The sequence below is a fragment of the Cyprinodon variegatus genome, unplaced genomic scaffold (assembly GCF_000732505.1).
Source record: "Cyprinodon variegatus isolate N-32 unplaced genomic scaffold, C_variegatus-1.0 Scaffold550, whole genome shotgun sequence".
NCBI lineage: Eukaryota > Metazoa > Chordata > Actinopteri > Cyprinodontiformes > Cyprinodontidae > Cyprinodon > Cyprinodon variegatus.
In genome coordinates this window covers 486,335-499,675 of record NW_015151003.1, presented here as the reverse complement: position 1 = coordinate 499,675, position 13,341 = coordinate 486,335, and the positions used below count along the sequence as shown (strand labels likewise).

Here is a 13,341-nt window from a genome sequence, read left to right as displayed (position 1 = left end):
AACTGGGATGACTTTGTTAAATAGTGTTTTAAAAAGAGCTATCAACAGTAAAAAAAAAAAAAAAAATGTCAAGTAATACTGGAACCAAACAGGAAGTTGTGGATTATTTTGTTCACCTGAAAAATCAGCTCTGTGATACCAGAGGGATTTTACATTAGTTTCATTTGCAAGGCTAAAATCCATCTAAATGCTGACTACTGTTAGCAGTCCAAAACAATAATAACAATGTGTTGTTATTAACAATAACAATCTTTTTGCATATAGAACATCAAAATATAAGAGATATTATGTTACTCTAGTAGCAGCCATGTTGGATCCATACAGTAGGTTGTTATGGAAAAGTGGAATTTCCAAGTTGGAAGACATTTGCAATGGACCACATTAAGGATTCATTTTTAAGTGTTCTTGGATGAGATTCACTGAAATCCAAACATATTTACTGCAAAAAAAATGAAATCTGACAAAAGATTTGTGAAAATATAATTATTTTTTTAAAATCTTGAATTGAGAAGGTAATTGACACACTTTGCCAATTGAACATGACAATTTATACTTAAAGAAAAAAAACAATTACATTGTCTTATTTCAAATATCAAGTAGGCCATATTTCAAGTATATTAATTTTAATAGTAAAAATACTAATTTCATTGGCAATCATCTTATTTACCTACTCAAATTAAAGATCAATACATTAAATTTAGGAAATTTTTTTTACTATTAGCAGTGCTTGATGGTGCAGGTTAATCTCTGGGAGCAGGGGTTGATACGTTTTACTCCTAGCTGTGAATTTGTCCAAAGGGGGATTTTAGCTTTAATAAACTGTAGGGCTGAGGTACTCCCTCCTGTTCTGTTTTCAGACTGCCCTCTCTGGGAATCAGTGGCTGAAGTTGTCATGGTTTGTTTCTACTCCTCATCTAATGAACGGCTAACCTGTTACACCTCATGTTGCTTTAGCAGGATAATTCATCCTAAAACCCGTTCCAACATTATTTGGTGTTGAGTAGATAAAATCCGTTTCCAGAAAGAGTTGCACTGTTCTACTTCATGGCGATCATCCAAACGGGCATGATGACCTCAGGGAAGCCTTGCTGCCTCTCCACTGCCAGGATCTCCAGCCCAGCCTTGGATATGATGACCTTCATGATGTCCAGGTGGCGGCTGATGCTGCTGTCGATTGGGTCCAGCTTGCAGCCCTGCCGGGCCATGTTATCCTTTATGATGATGACGCCGTTGGGACGGAGGCTCTTTTTGCAGCGAATCAGGAAGTTCAGCAGGTCTTTGTCTGTCAGGTGGCCTGAGGGAAAAGAAGTAGAGATGTTTCAGTTGGTGGAAAGGAGCTGGTACAACCAAAAGCCAACATCAATGCAACACCATAAAGTTTCGAAAATCAATCTGACGCCATTTAGTTGGTTTCAAGTTGTTTTGGCTAGTAACCAATATCCAACAATTTAACTTAAATCCAACTTTTATTTTCGCATCATAATCCCATGGTAATCCAACGTTGGAGTACAATATTGTTTTAACATAACATAATGTCACGTGCCTGCTGGGTCCTCATCTGAGGCCATTTTAAACCTGTTGGTCCTCATACTTACACGCCACCCACTGCATCCAGATGATGTCATACTTGTTTCTGGGAGGCGTGAACTCCTGCAGGTTGTAGCAGTAGTAGGTCTCGATGCGGTCGGCGTCATCACCCAGATACTCCTCGTGTGCATGGAGCAGGAAGTGCTCCATCATGTCGGCCATCTCTACTTTCTCAAACACAGGAAGAAGGACGCCTTTGGAGACGCGCCCGATCCCAGAACCACAATCCAAAGCCCGGTATGTGCCGGCTTTACCAGGGCCCTGTACGAATGATGTGAAAAAATAAAAGCTGAAACTTTTTGTTCCTCAAGTTAAACTTCATGAACAGGAGAAGATTGGCTTTTAGCTTTAACATTATTTAACCCATTTAATCTCCATGTATGGGGCGCCGTTTGTAAAGCTACGCAGTCAAAAATTAGGAGCAATATTTATGGTTATTATAGCGTGTTTTTAAGAGAAAAATAAGGGGTTTATTTTTTTCCAATACATTTTTTTCACTGTCATTCAGTAATTTATAAAAATCTTAGTTTGTATATAAATATTTAGTTTGAAACTAAATATTTAGTTTTCAAATTAAATACTTAGTATGTTGAATAAATATTTTGCTTCAAACTAAATATTTAGTTTGTTAAATAAATATTTAGCTCCAAACTAAATATTTAGTTTGGTAAATAAATATTTAGCTCCAAACTAAATGTTTAGTTTGCAAATTAAATATTTAGTTTGTTAAATAAATATTTAGCTCCAAACTAAAAATGTAGTTTGCAAATTAAATATTTAGCCCCAAACTAAATATTTAGTTTGGTAAATAAATATTTAGCTCCAAACTAAATGTTTAGTTTGCAAAATAAATATTTAGCTCCAAACTAAATGTTTAGTTTGCAAATTAAATATTTAGTTTGTTAAATAAATATTTAGCTCCAAACTAAATATTTAGTTTGGTAAATAAATATTTAGCTGCAAACAAAATTTTTAGTCTTTTAAATAATTATTTAGCTTCAAACTAAATATTTAGTTTTTAAAATAAATATTTAGCTCCAAACAAAATTTTTAGTTTGTTAAATGATTATTTAGTTTCAAACAAAAAATTTAGTTTGCAAATTAAATATTTAACTTCAAACTAAATATTTACTTTGGTAAATAAATATTTAGCTCCAAACTAAATTTTTAGTTTGTTAAATAATAATTAAGCTTCAAACTAAATATATATTTAATGACTGGGGCTGGTGCTTGAATTCTGATAAACGTATTAATGGAAACATCATGAAACTGTAAGTGCACGGTAAGGTTGCGGGTTCAAATCCCGGCCTAAGCTCATTCAGCCCGGTGTTTGCATGTTCTCGTTGTCTCTGCAGGGGTTCTCTGAACAAGCGGACGGCAGTGGCCACCAGCAGCAGAGCACCTTCCCCTCCTGAGCTGTTTGTCTCAAAACTGCTGTTTACACTGTAAGGTTTATAATTAGAGCAGCTGTTAAACAGGTCCTGGATAGAAACAGGTCTCTGGGCCAAACATCTTCACAGAATTAGCAGCAACATCGTCTCCAGCAGCTAAAATAAGACTCCACGCACCGCCGTCATGTGCGGCATGCATGCAGCTGGTGCACTGGAATATTATTTATAATCAGATCAGACATTCGTCTGAGAGTCCAGAGACTATAAGAGCATTTGTTTAATGCCTGTGGATCTGACAACAAACACGTGGGCTGCAGGACTTTCTGTCAACTTAATCAAGGAATTTATTCTCCAGATTCTGCAGAAAAAAACTGCTTTAGACTCTAGATCATTAAAGAAACTGTAGTGTTCTAGAAGAAGTGATTCTGTCTAAAAGACTCACCCACTTTATTATTTAGATGGAAAACTGCTTTTAGAGGACACTTTGAAAGGTCTAAGGGCGGCTGGTTCCTAGCTTTATCTTTTTTTTTTTTAGCAGGGTACATTCTGGACAGTCTTGGTCCATTTCAGGTTAAAACAAGGACAGCAAAAACCTTTGAGCAATTTAGATAACAGCAAGAACACACCAAGGCACAGAGAGCACCAGGTTCCAAAGTCAAAGTGCTACAGACTGGGTCACTCTGCTGTAGAAGATATATATATATACATATATATATAAAAAAGAAGATATCGCCTTAGTTCTAATCAATGTTTCCTCCAATAGATTTAGTGATCATCGATCCTAATGATACATAACAGGATGAATTATTTTAAAATATTAACGATTTCCCTTGACATTTGTGGACAGGCTTTCAGTCGGTAGAGCAATAAACTCTTTTTATAGTTTTTGTCTTGAGCCTGACTTTAACTAGAAAAGTTATCGTTATTATTTTTGCTTTTTCAGAAAAGTCTAAATGCTGCTGGCTCAAAAGTTTTGAGTTTGCAGCCATTCCTTTTAAAGCAACACTGTGTGATTTTGACTGTACTTTTAGCTTAATCTCAGATCCATTAAATGATCCTTCAGCTCCGTCTTCATCTTCTGCGTATCGATGCTCCCTCTGAGCTGCTCTCCTCTAAAACTCTCCTCTGTAAACTCAGAAGGTCAACCTGTCTCTGAATGTTTCATGTGACCCAGAGCACCGCTTTCCGGTAGTGTAAGCTCCTATTAAACAGTAGAGCCAGCTCAGCTAACTGTTAGCTTTGACCCATATATCTGGTTCTCTGATGGAGGATTTCATCTAGAATGTGAATGTTTCAACGTCTTTACCAGGAATTCCAGAACTTCCATACAAATTGAGAAGTACTGGAATTTATGCCCAGATCTCTGCTATGTTATTTATCCATCTAATTATGGATTAGATTTGAAGCATTAATCAGTAAATCAAAAATAGACTTTGGAGTCCAAATGGGACATAACTAATTATACCATGGTCATGCAGCTTCTTGTACATGAAACTGTACATGAAACGAGATGAAATGCTTTCTGAATAGACAGGATGATGAATTTCTCTACTAAAATAGACTCTGCCCTACATATATAGCAACAGGCCACATCAGTGGAAACTGATCCACCAGTGGGCAGAAACCAGAGGCTACAGCAAAGTTAAAAACTGATTGAGAAGCAGCTCACTTTCCTCTGAAGGCTCTTAGATAAGAGGTAACTTCAGTCTATTAATAAAAATACTAATTTTTTTTTCATACTGCAGAAGCTTTGTGATGGTTGAGATACTAATTATACATTTTCTATAGTCTCTTCCTTAACATTTCCGATTACTGCTTAAAAATTTCTAGACATAGATTTATGCTAATTGTAATGTTTTCAAGCACAAACAAACACAAGCAGGCTTGATCCTGAGCTGAAAAGATTCCTTGAAGTGCACTGTTTCTGTGGCGTGTTGAGCAACTCACCACAAACCTCTTCAGAAACTGACGGGAACTCTCCAGATCAACGTTGGAAATCTCAAGAAAATCTCCCATCATGCCCTCCTCAGAGGCAGGAACGTCTTCGTAGAACTTCTGGGCTCTGTAGTAGAACTGCTTCTCTCCCTTGATGAACTCACAGGTGACGGGAAACAGCTTCACTGAGGGAACACATGGACTGGTGTGAGAACCAGGATGGTTTTAATGCTGGATTTTATGCTTCATAGTGCAAGTTCAGAGACATAGCAGAAGGCGAAAGTTATCAATCCTCCTTAAAGAGGGATTAGCAGCACCTTGGGGACAAAGGGACACCTTGCACTACCAAAATTTTGACCCATTGATGCCCAGTGGTGGAAATATGCATCAATCCATTTGTATCACTCAAATCACAAAGTGTATTCCCTAAATCCCAAATATAATCTCAGCACTTGTTTCTGGTACAAATGGTCATAACTGTTGTGACACAGTTGGTATACCTAACTTTGTCCATTTCTCAATATCTGTAATTGTTTTTTTTATTTATACTCTAATAAATAGGCAAATTACTTCTCTGCATTTAGCCCATCCCCTTGGGGAGCAGTGGGGGGTTAAGGTTCTTGGGCCAGAGTGACAGTCTGTGGGAGATCAAACTCAGGATTCAAAGCCCTATGACCTAACCACTAGACCACCACTCCCCATAATGACCCCAGGCCAGGAATTGAACCGAGAACCTTGTTGCTGCGAGGCAGCAGTGCTTCCTACTGCGCCACTGAGCAGCCCGCTTGTGCGTTCTCATGTGCTTGTGTACTCGTGAAACGTCATCAGCCTCAGCCTTAGTACTGTTCCAATTCATAAGAACAGCAGACAGAGAACGGACAAAGTCCCCTGATGTTGTACTCGCCCCCCCCCCTCTTTACCGAGTATGCATCAGAGCAGACTTGTCAGTTCTTGAGATTGACAGCAGTCCCATCATGCACTGCTGCAGCAGCAGATTTCAATGCAGTGCTCACAGAGCTCAGAGTATAAAGTTAAAAGCTCTCTTTTCTGTTGCATATTGTTCAATAAAAGTATGTTTTAAGATTGTTTGAGACAAGAACATTATACTTTCTAAGTATCACTATTTGGCCCGTTTACTGATTTAATGCGTAATTTGGAAAAACATTTCCGAAGTTGAGAGGACCGCGGCAACCAGCAGACCCTCGAGGGTAAAGGGCAGCGAAGTCTAAAGTTAGCCTGTCTGCAACGGCCCTCTCTCGGCATAGCCGTGTGTGAAGGACCGCTGGCTCTGATGATGAGTTTTTTGTTTTGTTTGGCAAAATGTTCATTTGATTTGTGTTAATTTGTGTTAGATTAAAAAACTAAGATTTATCATAATCTAGAGACTACTAATAAAAGGAGGTGAAATGCAGCTCCAGATGAGCCGAGGATGTGATGATATTATGAGTATACTTCTCTTCCAATTGACCCATATTTATGCTACATGCTCCCGTTCTCCACAAGTCAACACTTCCCTGTGTTCTTCTCAAGAACGTACTTGGCGAGGACACGAGTCTATACTCACGTCCTTGTGAATTGAGAATCTGCCTTTGTATTTTATTTTTTTTGTGTGCAATAGTTGAAGTAACAATCTCAGTTTGACTAAATATTAAAGAATCAGAAGATAAATGCTGCTCTGGTGCAGATATTCACCGGAAGGTGATCGACTTCTGAGTTGATCAAGCTTCAAAGGGGGGTAAAGGCAATAGCTGGATGGATATATGCAAGCTGGAAGCGAGGTCTGTATTATTTACGTGTGCATACAAGTGTCAGGAGCTTATGAGGAGCTGGATGACCCTTACAGACAACATGAGGAGCATCAAGAGGAGTCACTGCTCGACTGCACTGACGGAAGTCAGCTCAGGGGTCTTGGTACCGAACCGGGTTCCTGCCCCACTCTTTTTGCAAAAAAAGGGGATCCAACCAAATTCTGATTGATCCTACAATTTGATCAAAGAAGGATCTTGATCCAGAGTTGAAGGCGTTCTATTTTTGGCCAACTTCTTGGCTGATCACTTGTTTTGAAGCATTAAAGAGGGATTCTAGCACAGAAATAAATCCTCCACCTGGATATTTTGCTGCAATGTCATGAACTCTGCCTCTGGACACATGAACAGCTATCTGAACAGCCCCCACCCCACCCAAACTGAGGGACAAGCCTATATAAGCCCTGGTAAATGTTTTCATTCAGCAGGATTTATCTCAGCTCAGCAGATCAGATGCAGCGACAGGCAGAGACGGTTTGAGAGGTCAGGTGTTAAGATTTGTAATAGCAGAAAAGGCTGACATTGGCTTTGGATGACAACACCACAGCAGGGAAAGCTTTCCTGCTTCAAATAACTTTTATACTAAAACTATCCACAAATGCTAACCACTGCTTCTGAATAGTTCTGTTATGTCATTTAACAGCTGAGGAGGGACTGTAGTAGCTAAGCGGCAAGCTGAATATAGACTCCTGCTAATCTAATTACCATCCAACATTTCCTTTGAAATAGAGATCTCTTGTTGCAGAGCAGCCATCTGTCATGCTGTGAACGTCCCCTCCTCAGTTACATCATCCAAACAGGACAAGCTTACACTTTGTAACATCCTAAGCTAATCATTTTTTTTTTTAGCTCTTTAAGTCAGATACAGAACTTGCTCAAAGGGAAAATCCCTGAGTTGTGATTACGACGCAATAAAAATGGTTGACATTTTAATTGACATAATAAAGGAAATATACGAGAGGAGACAAAGATGACCATACATATGGTGGAGGAGTGGCGGTATAGTGGTTAGGGCATAGAGCTTGGAATCCCAGTGTTGTGAGTTCAAAACCCACAGACTGCCACTCTCTGAGCAAGACCTTTCACCCACAATGCAGCTCACTGCTCCCAAGGGGATGGGTTCAGTGCAGAGGTACATTGTTTTCATTGTGAGATCAATAAAGTTAAACTTCTTTTATCTAAGGTCTGGTTGTAAAGGTAATAAATAAATTTCACTCCCAGCAAAAGTTTTCAAGTCTTTGAATACTCAAAGGTAAGCGAACAGATTTATCAGAGAGTTCTTGATATTCCCTGAGGTCTCTTCAAACAGTAATTTGCCAGAAAATCTCTGTCAAAGGGTTAAGCAGATATCCTTATTTGATGAACCAACTAGTAGGATTCCTGTAGATGTAGTGGAGAAGCACCTCCAGGCTACATAGCTCCTTACCCTCACCTTGTTATCCAAGGCATTACACAAGCACCTAAAAATATAGTGGAGGATTGTCTTTTTCCAGGTAAATCATCAAAATAAGTGGTAGTCCTAATTGGAAATCATTCCGGTGATGTGTTTAGGAAAGGCCGTCTTACGTGCTCATCTCCATTTTCACTTACCGGTGGTGAGTCTGACATAGTGGAAAAATTGCAAATCTTCTTTTGGAAATTAGGCTTGTATCAGTGATGCAAAGAGCAACTCTTAAACAGAGCATGCTCTGGCTCATGATTAATATGCGTTTCCTCTCAGAAGGGGTACAGGGTTGTGCATGTGTATCTTTTTTTTTAAGTAGATAAGGTGGGTCTTTTCAAAAATTCGCAAAAATCCTCTACTATACCTTTATGGAGCTACTTAGCAATTCTCTCTTCTTGGGAGCTTAACACATATAGAGGGATAGGAAAATCCAGAGCTCTGTATTTTAAGGTCAGCTCCTTTCTCACCCTAACACACCAAGGTCCTCAATGGGAGAAAACCAAGAACTTTACCTGTAGGAGAAAACAGTTTCTCTATGTGCCAGAAGCACAGCCGGCATGATGGTTGAAGACTTTGTGGATGTTATAGGTGGAGTCATCCTTGAAGCCAAGTGAGGATTCAGTGACTATCACCAAAGTTGACCCTTGGTCAAAGTTGACCCTTGGTCAACTTTAGGTGTTCCTTCTGTTTTTTTCCGTTATTAGCACTGTGTTAGTCTTTAACCAGATAATGCTTCAGTCTGGTTCTAAATTAATAACATCAGTTATAGATCACTGACTTTCAACTGAAAGGCCCACGGCTCATAAAACATATGTCTGTTCGGAGCGCCTGTAACCTAATAGTCACTGGTCATGTGACACCTAAGAGGGAGGGTAAGTTTAGAAAGTTCGAGCAGGACAAAGACGAGGAGACGACAGTGTGACAACACACCCCTCTGCCAGGGAAGTGTCACTCCAGAACCACCTTGTCCATCTGTTGCCACTTTAAGAGCAGAGCAGCTCGTTAGATGCTGACCTTCCATCTTTATGTAACAGAATAAGGAGTCTTATCAATGACGGAAGGTTTCACTGTGAACAGTTTAAAGCTATTTAAGTTGATTTATTTAGGGGTATTTTCCTTATCATAGACAAATGAAAATAAAATTGTTTCCTTTAGCTGTAAATAATCCGACCAAGGCATCGTCATGTTTAGCTCAGACTGACATGAGGTACTGCCTTCATGCTTATCATGCCAGGCCATTAATGGGCTTCACACCAGGACCGTAGGCAGGGACTGAGCTGTCTTTGTGCTGGGATGGTCTACAGGTTGGAATCTCCTGTTTCTGCAGTTCGTGGTTGGTTGATTGACAAATGCATTCTGTACCAAAGAAGACCTTGACCCAAGCTGTCCTGTAGTCAGCTGGAAACCTGCTGAGTTTGAAAGATTTGTGGCTTTCTCTCTGTTCTTCAGGGTGCTGTATCAGGTCTGCATAATTTATTTGTAGTTGACAGTTTACTCCAGAGCTGATGATCAATTACAGATTTAGTGCTTTAAGGCAACCATAGGGGACCAGCCATCAGGAGAGTGGATCTAACCAAGGAGGATGGCCCAAACTAACTGGGGAACCTCTAATTTAAGGGGAGCTATTTGCTTTTGCCTGGAAACAGAGGACCAGATGTTCACCCCCCCAAACTTGGAGAACGGTGATGGACCTGTCCAGTCCTCTTGTCTATCACCTTGCTGCTGAGGCATTTCAAAGGGATTCCTGCATGAATAGAGGTTGCTGGGGTTACTTCTCTGGGTGATCCAGTGCTTTTCTTCTTGAAATAGGCCATTTCCAGATTGGGTTGGACCCAACAAGAGCAGCCCTATATGTCTCTTAGCCTGGCTGTGGTCTATATGGACTGTCCGACTTAGGAACCTCTGGGTTTCATCTTTGCTCTTTTTGGATGATGTTAAGTCCCTGACTGCTCTGTGAGGAAACCACCTTTTATTCCCAGATGCAGCATGAAGGAAATCCACCTTAAAGCCAATTTCTAATGATTTGTGTTGTGGTAACCCCTGAATAAGGGAGCAACCAAAAGGACACAAACAGACAAATGATAAATGCTTATCTAAGGGGAAGGCTCTGGATACAGAGGTTCTTGGTTACCGGGTCCATCATGGTTCCAATCCTCTCTGTGAGGTGAAAAACTTCCTGAATACAAGCAGCTGTTATGAGCTGACTCAGTAAGGTGTTTAGACAATGTGGAGGTCCATCACCTGGGAGGAGGTCAGACTGCAGCCTGATGATGTGGGTCAAACCCCTAATCAGATGGTCAGAACCTCAGAACCCACAGGGTAAAGCTAAATATTCTCAGATCATTGGGCTACAATAAATCTAAGGCCTGTACAACGAAGCGAGCCCAAACTGGCAGGATTGCTGCCAGCCTATCCAGTTAAACCAATCCAACACAATGGGAGCTGGGATTTGATAACTAGTATTGCCTGGCTGTCAACTCCCTGACTCAATCCAGCTTGATATGATCACGAATCATTCTCCTGTGGAAAAAGTTAATTGCTGATACTCCACCGTATGAACACCTTCCACAGTCAGGGGTCTAATGTCTACAATTCTCTAAGTGAGATGTTTACCATCATGTTTCTAAAGCACTTGAACATATTTACAGATCTAAGATGATCAGAAAAGCAGGTGAACCGTTTTTGATGAGAGATTACCCCCTTATGGTTTTGGAATCTTAATTTTCTGAAGATTGTTTTAGGATGAACCTGGAATGCTTTTAATGGGGGAATGATTATTCCTTTCTATAAAATAACTAAAAAGCATAGATAACCTAGACAGAGAATAATACTTCAGAGCAACTTTCTGAAGGACTGATGTGGACATGTCCCCACAAACTTTGACATGGACGGGACAGTCCCCACCAATAATTTCGGCTTTTTTTTCCTCCTTTCAGCTGATTTACTTTAGCCAACAGTAACTGGGGTTAGGTGCAGCTAACTGTGTTCAGAGTGTTTTCAGTGTTTTCTACTGGCTTTCCCGCTGCTCTCGAGTCCCACCACTTAAATTATCATCAGAACGGTTGTTTTCGGACATAATATTATTTGGGGTCGCTATTCACTGCGTATAGAGTAGCTATGAGGAGGAGGAGAAACGCAGCAGGACTGAATTTTAACTGGCAGCTACTTCGATATATGTTTCAGTAAAAGTAAGGAGACTGGTTGGTTAAAAAAAATTAGAGATCATTCCACCAAAAAAAATCTGTTCATTACACATATGGAGCTTTTTCTGCTAAAAATGTCAACAGCGTTCCTTTTTATTAGTTAAAAAAGCTGGGTTTCTCAAAAGACCATTACTCAGAGTTATAGATTAAAATGAACACATATCTGTTTTTTTCTTATCGAACAGAGAATCAGACTGCAGAGATTCCACATATTTTGTAAATTATTGTCTCAGCCATCATTATATTGGTAGACAGGTTCATAAATCTGTTTTTAAGCAGAGTAGAGACACAATTACACGCAGCTTTAGATTTAAAGGTGAAACAGATTTACTGGGATATGCAACATGCAATAAAATATATCTCCAAGTTTACAAGAAGAAATATGCAATGCTATATTAAAATTCAACATATCTTTTTGTCTTTTGTAGTTCAACAAGACTCAGAAATAGCTGCGCCAGCCAACCCAGAGACAGCCGGACTCACAGGAAACAGACTTAAAATTAGAATATAAGAAACCTAAAAGAATTAAAGCACAAATAATACAGTGTATTGTATTTTTGAAATATAAGGTTAAATATATAGACTTTGGCTGTCAATAACAAATGGGGCATATTTCTAAATTTGATTTTGCTGCTTGTGAAGGAGGATAATCACTGATGCAGCTTAAAGGAAAGCCAGGCACGGATGGATTGATGGAAGTGAAGTTGTGTCCAGGGATGCAGGATATATTTATGTTGGCATCAGTATTGGCTGTTATTTATCATTTTTTATACATTATTGTTTTTGAGCCCTTTATAAAATAATGCACTAAAGGCAAGCATCTGTCTATAATTATAAATACCGCAAATGTATTGAGGTTCTCCTGTGTTCTCAACAATAGCAAAGCATTCAATAAATATATGTTTGAGCGCATTTTTGGAAAATATAAACCTTATTGAAAGCGTTCAGGTTAAGTAGCTGTAGGTCCATCAGCTACCACCTTTAATGCGTCCCCACCAACTTTTATCGCAAAGTTACACCCTTGCTTCAGAGTACTGTTAAATTTCTCAGCATGGATCACAAAGCTTAGATTCAGGAGTTTTATAGATCTCTAAATGTCTTAAACTTTATTCCACCAAATAATTTCAAAGAAATGAAGTCAGAGGACATTCTATCACTCAAAAAAACATGCAGGATTCATCAGACATTGGGTGGATGTTAAATAGGCGCCTCTTACCCAGAGGAATCTTCTCCAGCAGGTACAGGTAGCTGGCGAAGAAGTCGCTCTGCAGCTTGTGGTGCAGGTGGAAGGACATGCTGTGGCGACACATGGTGTCATCGGTCTCCTTCCAGCGGTCCCTGAACGCCTGGTGAGCCCCTTTGAACTCAAAGTTGGCTGAGGTGTTGTTGTTTTCATCTTCGAGTGTAATCTCCATGTTTTCCCCCCCAGCTGTGATCTCCAGAAACTGCCTGAAGGTGAAGGAGACTAACGCTTCAGTGTCTGCAGCGCCTGTATGGGACACAGATTCTACAGCAGCTACTAAATCCGTCCGGCTGAGTGATCAACACGCCCCTGCTGGGGTTCAGTGATCAGCAGAGATCTTTTTCATTCTGGACGTCCCTCCAGATTTACCCATCACCTGCTGGGAGGGTGGGATGTTTAAAGGGGGATGCCTTCTACTTTAAAACCTCTCCTGAGAAACAAGTATGCAGAAAGACACGTCGCTTCAAGATCTGAGGGCCTGAAATTCCCCCACAGAACATGAGAATCCAACGGTTAACAGTCATAGTACTGAGACGACACAGTCGTTTACACTTCGCCTTCACGCCTCTCCAGCTGTTCCGGCTCCTGTATGGTAACAGGGTAGAGTGAGGAGTTCTGCTTTAACTGCAAACATTTTTAGAAGAGAAAGATTCAAATGCAGAAATTTCAACACTTGTTGCCTTTGTTTTTATTATGCCAGAACACTATAAGCATGTCCAAAATATGGAAAGAT

At 39.9% G+C, this 13,341-nt stretch overlaps 1 protein-coding gene across 1 annotated transcript; it reads right to left on the bottom strand.

Moving 5' to 3' along the window:
* Window positions 1-255: 255 nt before the first annotated feature.
* mettl11b (methyltransferase like 11B) lies at window positions 256-12,996 on the bottom strand. The gene is made up of 4 exons (XM_015391581.1): window positions 12,582-12,996; window positions 4,926-5,098; window positions 1,596-1,848; window positions 256-1,294 (listed from the first exon to the last, which is right to left on the bottom strand). Exons 1-4 carry the CDS (start codon window positions 12,778-12,780, stop codon window positions 1,038-1,040), a joined length of 882 nt encoding a protein of 293 aa, XP_015247067.1. The 5' UTR covers window positions 12,781-12,996; the 3' UTR covers window positions 256-1,037.
* Window positions 12,997-13,341: the final 345 nt, after the last annotated feature.

Bases quoted from the DNA above. Each gene is read 5' to 3' on its own strand.
- mettl11b (XM_015391581.1), bottom strand. From the start codon at position 12,780: ATGGAGATTACACTCGAAGATGAAAACAACAACACCTCAGCCAACTTT. The intron at 1,849-4,925 runs GTGAGTTGCTCA...TCATTCGTACAG, and splicing joins AGTTTCTGAAGAGGTTTGTG to GGCCCTGGTAAAGCCGGCAC. The intron at 1,295-1,595 runs GTAAGTATGAGG...CTTTTCCCTCAG, and splicing joins CTGGATGCAGTGGGTGGCGT to GCCACCTGACAGACAAAGAC.